This window comes from Etheostoma spectabile, chromosome 5, assembly GCF_008692095.1.
Source record: "Etheostoma spectabile isolate EspeVRDwgs_2016 chromosome 5, UIUC_Espe_1.0, whole genome shotgun sequence".
Taxonomy (NCBI): Eukaryota; Metazoa; Chordata; class Actinopteri; order Perciformes; family Percidae; genus Etheostoma; species Etheostoma spectabile.
In genome coordinates, this window is record NC_045737.1 from 11,758,164 (window position 1) to 11,769,253 (window position 11,090).

The 11,090-nt window shown below is 41.9% G+C and overlaps 1 protein-coding gene across 1 annotated transcript in view; it reads right to left on the reverse strand.

Moving 5' to 3' along the window:
* Window positions 1-11,090, reverse strand: part of adgrv1 (adhesion G protein-coupled receptor V1) — a 150,895-nt gene that overhangs the window by 106,432 nt on the left and 33,373 nt on the right. Inside the window, 13 exon segments of the mRNA XM_032516956.1 lie at window positions 63-278; window positions 380-623; window positions 756-1,121; window positions 1,266-1,405; window positions 2,763-2,843; window positions 3,126-3,255; window positions 3,372-3,565; window positions 3,850-4,030; window positions 4,416-4,595; window positions 5,301-5,674; window positions 7,425-8,159; window positions 8,277-8,500; window positions 8,702-8,828. Coding sequence (XP_032372847.1) covers window positions 63-278; window positions 380-623; window positions 756-1,121; window positions 1,266-1,405; window positions 2,763-2,843; window positions 3,126-3,255; window positions 3,372-3,565; window positions 3,850-4,030; window positions 4,416-4,595; window positions 5,301-5,674; window positions 7,425-8,159; window positions 8,277-8,500; window positions 8,702-8,828 — 3,192 coding nt within the window.

The window sequence follows — 11,090 nt, forward strand, 5'->3', positions numbered from 1 at the left end:
CTCACAGACAAATCATAAAGAGACTGATTTAAATCCATGTTCTATGCCATTACAACACTTACTGACTCTGGCGGTCAAAGGCACTGCTCGGAACTTGACGGATACGTCAGCAAAAATCCCCCCAATACGTGTAACATTTATTATGGGCCCAACGTAGTCCTCAGCGACACTGACAGCAGAAGCTGACAGTTGAACGATTCCAAAAGCATCGTCGCTGGCCTCCACTATCACCTGGGCTACAATGTCGGTCATGGGGCCAAGAGAAGGGGAATTGGAAACTAAAAAGAACAGTGTGGTTAGTGTGGTAAGGTTGAATATCATTATATCTTAAATTAATTCTTCAGGTAAAACATCCCACTCAGTGGGGTCTGTATCTTACTAAGCCTCTTCTGCTCTCCTTTGATGAGTTGAACACTGAGCAACTTCACGAACACTGCCTCGTCTCTTTCTGGATCCTTATCATCCAGCACTCGGAGGGTGATGTTTGCTTGACTCTGATTGGCCAAGAACACAACAGAATCCAGGAGGGGAACAAAATCCCGCCCCTCAGTGGCTCGGCCCACCCCAGGGGACCTGTAAGGTTCTGGATCTGCCTCGTTTAGTGTCCCATATGTGACTAGCACCTAAACAAATAAAAAAAAAATGGGAAAAAAATAGTTTCATCCATCACATGTGGGAATCTGTTTTTAATTATTTATTAAAAGTCAGAGAATCATAAGTGGCTTTAATTGCTTTTCTTTTACAGAAGTACACACCTGACCCATCAGGCCTCTCTGTCGCAGGATGGTGAGGGAGACAGTCGAGTCAGCTTCAGAAAGTCGGAGAGACCTTGTTACATTAGCGAATACAAAAACACCATAAGGATCGTCGCTGGCGAGAACAGTCAAAGTAGCAGATGTTTGGACACCCAGACGACCGTTGGAGACGTTAACCAGGGACAAGTTGAAACTCTTGTCCAACTCCGAGATCTCATCCTGGGCCACATTGATGATGATGTTCTCTGACATTTGACCTACAGCAAAAGTGATGTTCCCAAACCTGCTAAGGAGCTCCCCCTCAGAACTAGGATCAGCCTCCCAGTACACAGTTACATTGAAAAGATTGCCAAAGGACCGATCCACCTAAGAGAGAACAAAAAAAAGCATGGCATTGATGAACAATACTTAATCCTACATTGACTGAGAGCAGCATAAACACAAGACAACATCTATCTCCTTGAACCTCAATGGGCCTTTCCGAATTTGTAAACTGTGATTTACACTGACCTGCAGAATTACAGAGCTGCGTCCATCTTCAGGTTCTGTCGCGTTAACAGACAGGGATGTAGGACTGAACTGAAACACTCCATGGGCATCATCAGAAGCAGCGATGATTACTGTGATGCGGGATGCAACTCCCAAGGTGGCTACACATAAACACAGGAGATACAACTCTGTGTTACTTTTTGGTGATACATTCTGGATGCATGTTTTTGAGTTTCAGTTTGAAGAAAGTGAAAAGGACCCAATGGGAGGTAATGGAAATGTGACAATGACCTTTTAATAAATCAAACTGTTAATTTAAATATAAGTAGCCTTTTAATAATACCCAACAAACATGCACCTTCATTGCCCAATCTGCTGGAAGACTGTAAGATGGCTTTAAACTCAATTTAAAATCTTCTTTTTCTATGTGAAAATAAACTTTCAGGCTCATATTAACAAATGGTGTCTTTTAAATATCCATGTTCAGTTTGTTGAACTGAAACTAGTAAAAAATCAGTGGAGCTGAAAGATGTTTCAGGAGTAAATAAAGAGAGGAAACTGAAAATCAAAAACTCACATTAAGTTTGAAATATTATAGTAAAAGTAAAGGACCAAGAATAGATCCGTGAGGAACTCCTACAACACGTTTGGAGCAAATTTAATGACATTTTAAAGGTAGTATGTCATCTAACGCAGGGGGGACCACAAGGGGTCCTTGAGGGTGTTCCAGAGGGGAATTTATTTTTACTATAATTCCATCCATAAGTAACACAATGACAGAATGTATGACTATTTTATTCCTATCAGACTGCAGAGCCTGGGACAAAATGTTATCAAATGGGGGTCCGTGATTTAAATGGTTTCAGTTTAGGGGTCCTTGACATGAAACAGTTTGGGAACCACTGGCCAAGAGAATCAGAATGGAATGGAAGCTTCATAGTGTGTGGTGACAGAACCAGCCCAGCAGCAAGATCTCTGACACTTAAATCAACCACTAACTAACTACCCATTAAGGGCTATTTGCTTTTCCCACATCACTTTTCTTGTGTACTTCTTACAGAGGTCATAGTACAATATAAATACAACACATAATTAAACACATGCATATGAACTCACACACCTACACGTATGTATATGAACTTACGACTGAGCTGAAAGTTAATTATTTATGAAGTGTAAAGGATGATTTTTATGTGTACTATGTCTGATAGTAAAAAGTAGTCCAATTTGCCGAGTAATTTAAGTAATTAAGTTTTCAAAGTAGAGTTTCTGAGCTTATATGGTGCAAATCTGCTTTACAATTCTATCAAACCAGACAAAAATATTATGAATAATAATTTGTGAGGACAAAAAATGGTCATATGTAAAGGTATATTCTTTTCAGCAGCCGCAACATCACTTGATCCCTAACTTGACTTTGAGATATGCATCCTGCAGCCCTGGGGAGTGAGAAATGAGTGTGGGGGTGAAGGAATGAGACAATAAGCAGTTTGGGAAGAACAGGAGGGGGATACTTACCATGGTGATGATAGGATGGAAGGAGGAAGTCAGAGTCACTCTCCCCACTACCACTTCCATCACTACGCAGAAACTGATCCACTGATAGATCACACACGAGGATCAAACAAGTGTCACACCAGGTAAGAATCACACCCGAAGAGTAGAGATCGAACGGCAAATAGAAAGGAAGGAAGGTAGGTAGGCATGTAGGAAGAGGGGTATGGGGAAGCACACAGGAGCACAGCACACAAAACATACAAAACAATAGGGCAGATTACAGGGTCAGTTGAGCTCTAATTACAACAGGCAAAGAAAAAAAAGAAATATATCCATATGTGACTCAAACAAATTAAAACTGTAGGGTTGTGATCATTTTCTCACCTCCTCCATCAGCATTGTAGAGCTCCACTCTAAAAATCTTATCCAGCTCAGGGACAGGATTGTCTATGATGGTCACGGTGATGAACTTTAACCTCTCTCCTGGAAGAAAGTCCAGCATGCCCTCTGAGTCCTACCGGAGGGAAGCAGGTAAAATGTATCCTCTCTATCTGCTGATTAGTTTATCGATACATCATCTGCATGTACTGTATGCATCAGTAGGTCTTAAAGACTGTAGTTGAAACAAACCTCGTAGTCTTCAGGGCTGGAGGCTGTGAATGGGGTTGTCCTGTATCCTACCATGACCCTTCCCAGAAGGCCTTGGGCCCTGGCCACCAGCAGACGGACTTCTCCATCTTCCTCGTTAACGGTTACATGGGCCGGTTCCAACAATGGAGCAATCAATCCCCCTCCTGGAGGGCTCGGCTGAAACTGCAGCAGGCCTGGATTAGGGAAGGGTGTGTGTTTGTGTTTTTATTGTTATGTGTAGAAGAAAGGAAATAGGGGAGAATGTAACAAAAAGGTGGGAAAGGTGTGATTGAAGGAGGAGGGCAGGGAGTGAGGGAGAAATAGAATAATACCCATAAGATGGAGAAGAAGAGAGAGAAAATTGCAATTATATTTAGCTGACCCAATAAACCACTTGTTACATCATAATCCTAGAAATATGGATTGCTTACTGCTAAAAATAGCAACTGTGCTGTATTTTTTGCATGTAAGTGAATACCGTAAGGGTGGTCACTAGCTTTGACAGTGATGGTGTTAACAGAGTTATTTGGGTCGATGCTTGCACCACTGGTGGGGGTGGAGCCACGCTTCCCGTCACCGGACATTGCTGACACCAGTGTGATCTGAAAGGACTCTGCCAGCTCTGGGAGGTTATCATCCAACACCAACAAGTTCAATACCTAGCAGAAAGATGTGCATACATTAGTTTTATGTTCTAGTCCAGGCTGTACCCGTGAAAAAAAAGTCTTTATTTCGGTAAAAGTAAATGTAAAAGCTTGAGCTGAAACCTGTTGACTCATCAGTAAATACACAAACAAACAACCACTAGGTGGGGCTGGTTGTCTAAAAACATTTGCATTCGGGTTACTGTAAATTCCTGCTTTTAAACTGGACATACAATATATATTTGAAATCAATATACTGATGTGTAAATACAGTGCAAACAAGGTGCGTCACACTTGTTTTTACCGACTACGTGCCCTGGATAAACTTGTGTCACCCTGGATAAACTCAGAGGGATTTATCACGGACCGTTTGAGTCACTCTTACACACAGTATACACACCTCAGAGCGCTGTCCAGGCATGAAAAGCACAGCTCCAGTGGCATTAACAAAATCTTGATGGGCTGGCATCTCACTGTCCAAGCTGTCCAGTTGGGTAACACTGTAGTTGACATAAACGTGGTCCAGAGATCCCCGCATACGCTCAATCACACAAGAGATAGTGGAACCCTCATCAGTGGTCTAAACAAGGGAATACAAATGTTGATTAATTCTGAACTGCTGGAGAAAAATGATAAATATTGAATGCTTAAATGAGATAGTCTAGCCAACTATGTTAATGAGCAGGTCTAATTCCAGCACAGTAATAATGTGATTTAGAGAGGAAGCACCTGATAGCCCACATGCCTCTATGTCTATTAATCCCCAAAGGATCAAGGATATAAAGATGATCCTCTAGTTCTGATGGAATGCCATCCCCAGCCCTTCCACCTGTTGTGCTGATGGAAACGAAGAACTAGATCTCCCATTTCCAGTGCTGGAACTCGTGATCCACTTCTACAGGAATGCCTTGACCTGCAGCCCCACCAGCTGTTGCTCTACCTGAGACGGGCCAACATGAGAGCCAACGCATCCAATCCAACTAAAACAGAGAGCATGCTCTCCCTGCAGCCAGGCGTGAAGACTGATGAAATATGCAGCAGGACAGAGGCCCGACAAAGCAGCCGGTTTACGTTACATGTGTTTCTATGCATTTGTTTTTCTGTAGACACAACTAAGTGATAAAACTGACAAATGCTACTGTAGGAGTGGTCGTGAAGATGATTCATTTGTTGATTACTAGTGTGGTTTACAGTAAAATTGTCATAATTGCAGAGTTTGTAAGGGGTTAAAAGATACAGCAAAAATGGTCCACTAAATGCCACTGACTAAATTAATTGCACTTACATCAGGTATGCAGGCACCAGTGAATCCAAAAAGCCCATTGGCATTGTCACTCTTCATGACTCGCAAAGTAGCAGTGGGTCTGGGGAAAGGGAGGCGCGCTCCACCATGAACTGCTACCAACTGTAGATAGAACACCTCCTCTCCCTCCTCCTCATTATCATCCCTGACTTCCACCACAAACGACTTCTGCCTCTCCTCCTGCCGGTACCGTAGGTAGCCGGAGATGTTACGCAGGTCGGTTTTAGCAGGCTGGGTGTGAAGCTCGTGGATGTGGCTTCGGTTCAGCTTAGTCCTGTACAAGCGGACATCCTGGAGAAGGCCTGTGTACCGCTGTTCACCCACAGGATCTGACCCGATAAACACTGTCGCAGGTCCTGAAGTAGAAACACACTGATTACAGCAAACGGTTTGTTGGCAATTTATGTTTAAGCTGTACATGGTGGAAATGGTTGGATACAGAAGTAAACAAATCACTATCTTTGCCACAAGCACAACTTTGTACAGGATATGATATGACAAAGATTAGGCTGGAAAAAGGAAACTGATATTCAGTAGATCAATGTGGTACTGGGTCACAAGCTGCAATCAAACAAATACACCCACCCACAGATATATGTTCTAATTCTTTAACTGTGGATGTATTTGATGCATCATGTTCCCTATATGTCAAACAAGATCATTGCGTGTTGAACAAGTTTCAGTGTACTTTTAGAGGTTTCAAAGCGGCTGTACCCATGATTTAGTTTTACACAAACATTTTCACTTGGAGCAAATAATGTCTCATACAATGTAACACCGTCCATTAATAAAAGGGTGAAAAAAATACTTTTACAGGGGTATGTTTGACATCAGCTGTGTGCTTGGCCATCAACTGGTATTTCAGACTGGACGTGCTGCGATGATCGCTCAGTTCACAATGACAAAACACACGGATCACTTTGGTCTTGTTAATGGAACATTTGGCTACTTTTAAAAAGCAAACTTTCCATCCAGAATCTTATTGGCATCCATTTCAGCGTCTTGCGCTCGCCGTCCACTCAAAACGTAACGTTACTACTCTTTGGCCGACTCGCAAGTCCAAACAACTACCAACAACATTACTAGTTGTTGCAACAGCATGAGAAAAAAAACTACAAAAAGTTTGCTAGGCTAAAAAGAATGTTAATCTTGCGATAATAAAATTGACGCCGTTAAAATGGGTTTGCGTTAACGCCGTTAATAGTGCGTTTAACTGACAGCCCTACTGCTCATACAATCATTTTATTGTTAATGGCGGAACAAATGTGGTTGCTATGTTGGAGTGTATTGGGACCAAAAACAGAATCTTGATTAAGGCCGCTAAATACCCAGGTCCAGCTCTTTCTCATTACTGATTTATACTTACACCTCTCGTGCCTATCACTTCCTTTACTTGCACAAAACACATGCAAGAATCTGCCCCAGTGAGTAAGTATAAAGGCCTGACACAAAACAATTCCTCTATGGGTTGAGTTACCAGTAGCAGGACAATAACATATGACATGATTGATGATTATGTGTACATCTACTGTGATTGAAGTTAGCCAAAGAACCATCAGAAAATTTCCCCCAAGGGGAGCTTTTGGAGCAGTACAGGCTGCGACTATTGTCTCCAATAATTAGAGAGAATAGACAGAATAGAAGATGCCGGCTGATTCCCTTCAGCAGCAACAATATCCAGCAGTGCTAAGGATAAGTGCTCACTCAAGCATAGCAGAGCCCCAGCAGTCCTGGACAATGAGGAAGTGACTGAGTGGTGTGTGTGTGTGTGTGTGTGTGTGTGTGTGTGTGTGTGCGTGATGTTTATATGCAGTTAAGACCACATATGAACAATGAGACATAATCTTGAAGTATGCCCCCCGACCCCCCACCCCACCCCACACACACACACACACACCAACACACACACACACACACACACACACACACACACACACACACACACAATATTAACATGCTTAAAAAGTCATGACAACATATGCTAAATGTGCCAACAACGAGATGGCAGACACAAGCAAAAACAACGTAAACAAAATGGGGTATGATTCAATAACCTGACCTCTGTCACTCGGCTATGTTTAATAAATATCTGATGAAATAACTCACCATCATTGATACCCTCTCCTTTAATGCTCTTCAGTCCTCCGGAAATAGGATTCCCATCGAGGAAAAACTCAATAATCCCATCATCAACAGTAATGATGACATGCACCCAGGCATTATTCTCTACTAATTTCTCAGCAGTGGCCCGGGCCACCTGGGTATTGTTTGATCCTCTCACTGTATAATATAGCATCACTGTGATATGAGACTCATTGGTGTGGACCTTCACTCCATAATACAAGGTCCCGTTTCTGGTTCCTTTGCAGACTATGAAGCCGTCAGTGTCTGGTCTGGGCACGAGCCAAGCAGAGAAGGTGAAGTTTCCAACAGCAGCAGGCCCATCTTCAGAGGAGATGGTCCCATAAGCTCCTGGACGCCCAGAGAAAAACCAAGTGTCTGTGGCTGAGTGGTGTCGCCTGGCATGAGGCCTGAGCTCAACCTCGTCTGGGAAGGAGCCTAGAAGGAGCAGGTCATCCATCAGAGGAAGGCCCTCTGGGAAATGGCCAGTAACAATCTCCCAGGCAACCCTCACATCACCAAAAGTACCCTGCTGACGCAGGATGGTGAAGGAAGTGACGTCAGCCATATCATCCTCTGAGAGTACATCTTCAGCTACTTCTTGGTCCAGGTTGCTGTCAGTGATGGCAAAGACACCAAATGGGTCGTCATTGAAAGGGATGAGAACCGAGGCATTCAGAGAAGTCTTGGCTAGTTGTCCGCCCTCCCCCGGGTAACCACCTTAGAGAAATTATAGACAAGAGCTGAAGGGTTAGTGATTAGTTTATTCACATCTCTTATTCTAAATATATCTCTCTGACAAATCTAACAAATATGTCGCTTTTATCCTGCACTCACCTGAGATATTAACCAGCCTGAGGACGAAGAACTCATTGAACTCTGGGAGCTTATCTGAGCTGGCCTCCAGGACAATAGGCTTGGTCTCTTCTCCTGTAGTGAAGGTGATGGAGCCAGATGTATTGCTAAACTCTTGGTGTTTCTCCAGAGGACTCACTGAGTCATTGGCAAACAGCTGCCAGAAGACAGTAACGTTACCAAAATGGCCCCTTGCACGCAGCACACTGGGACAGAAGAGAAAATACAGGTGAAGACCTCAAAAATGCCAACTTCACAGTTTTGTCAATGCATAGAAAAACACTTTGATTAATTCTTTAAGTAAAATGTAAATGATCATGTAACAAGTATACAACTCTTTAAGAACTTTTACTGTACATTAAGATGTTTTGCATACAAAAAACATGAATTGATGGCCTGTTCCTTACTAAAACATATTGGTCTTGCCCTCTTTGACAGGTTTCTCTGTGGCTTCCAGGGAGAAAATCCCATTGGCGTCATCATTGGCCTCAATCACCACAGTAGCAGTGTCTGCTCCATACACAACAGCATCACCTGTGGACACATTCACATCATCAGGTTAGATCAGGACCTACATGTCGACGTTCACTTAGTAACCATCATCGTCACAAATAAACCTCACCTTACATGTCATGTCACAGTCCTGGCCAAATCCAAACTCCCAGACCAATATACATTAATCATTGTACTTGTCTTATGTATTAATGTCTGTATGATTTATCACCGTCCAAATAGAGCTGGGTGATATGGGGAAAATCAGATATCGCGATATTCTTGTTCTTACACCTCAATGTCGATATTGTGGCAATATTATAGGTTATTAGGTTGACAACTGGTGTTTTAACAAAATATCTTCAGTAATGTTGACTAAGTGGATAAAGGTTAAAATAATAAGAGTAAGAACAGTCTGGCAACACAGAAAATGACTCACTTTGTTGTAAGGCAGCCTTTAAACCAGGAAAAGACATCACTTAAATTATTTAGACTATTACAATATTCAAAATCTAAGACAATATTTAGTCCCATATCACAATATCAATATAACATCGATATATTGCCCAGCCCTACATCCAAAACGTCTACTTGTAATGTTTTTTTTGCTCAAATTGTCCTGTGTTTTTTTTCATAATGTTTTTGCACTAGAAAGAAAAAGAAAGAAACAGACAGACAGACAGACAGACAGACAGACAGACAGGCAGACAGACGGAAACATATTACAATGCACATAATATCTATGGTAACCAAGCCCAGGACGATAGGGCTTATTGTTCATTAAAAACACAAACATATAATAAAGGCTTTTCTCAGCAAAGGAGATAAAATAGCAACATCAGGACAGACCCACATAAACCTATAGTGTCTTTCTTTTATAAGGATGGAATAAAAACTAGTGGGGCATATTTCTTTTGTACAAATAGCATTCCCGCAACTGCAGTAACCTCTCACACAAGCACATAATTCAGGTTGCTGGACTACGAGTACACTGTAACAGGCATGCAAATCTGCTCCTAATTAAACAGGAAAGGTAAAGAGTGTTAAAGTCCCAGAATGAGTTTGATTGACCTATAACATGAGGGTTATTGACTTTTAACACAATCACTATAAAGGACCATCCCCTGGCATAAACCAGGCTAACCCTCACTCGACTCTACTCCATGTCAATCAGAAAACAGAAAGAGGCCAGTGGAGTGGCTGCTCTTTGTGTCTTAGAAAGTCTGGAGTCGGGTAATTAAGGTCCCTGTTGGGGCCCACTCGTCTTTTATTCCCATCCCTGACACACAATACTGGTATTAGAAGAGCTTTCAGCGTTAGACACAGACAATGCTAAATAACCTAGCTACTCCTCTCTTTACATACACAACTGGGATTAAGACAAGAGGATAAAGAGGGGAGAAGGGGGTGATGCTATTTTGAGATGAGTGATTGCCCGACTACTACAAAGTATGTAAGAAAAATGAGAAAAGCAAATAACTTTCATCTGTTTAATACTCGGAGAGGATGCAGATTATGTTATCTCAACAGACCAACATATATAAAAGTTATGACACATCCACTTTATTACCTAAAATAATCACTGATTTACAGAAGATATTCATATAATATACAGTATGCCCCATCAGGTCTGTAATTTCCTCATCAACTTGGTCACTTTTTAAGAGCACAGAGGCCAAATGCCAGGGCAGCAAAGCCCTTAAAACAATGATTTTAAGTCCATGGAAACAATGAATTTAACTTGAGTGTAATGTAACTTTTGTGTTGTTACAATACTCATAAAGCACGCACTTCATAGGCGAGTGGTTCAGCTAAGTCAATGTTGTAGCAATATACGAGCATTGCCTAACATGTTGAGTTTCTTGTTGTATTTTTTCGCTAATTAAAATACTGTTCTTCCTGCAGCTCAGTCGAGCTTCTTTTCTCACAGCTTTGCGGCATCGTCACATCAAGATGAGTTTGATTAAAGGAGAAATCCGCTCGATTTCAACACGTAGCTCTGTTGTTTGGTAATTTTGGAGTAGAAAAACAAAACAATCGGTGCTGCCTACACTGTGTTATCCTCCTGCTAGCGTTAGCACCACACAGGCTTAAACAGGGCACGGTTTAAACATATTTTTAGCCTCTTAACATGTTCAAAATGTCATTAAAAGTGCCTACCCATGTACAATGATTCCTTCTGAGTGAACACAGCGAATCTGACTGCTGTAGATGTGACAGAAAGGCATAAAAGTTGTGTTAATCCATACCTCTGTTTATTTCCTTTTTTTCGGTTAAGTCCACACTAGTCGATTGTCAAACTCA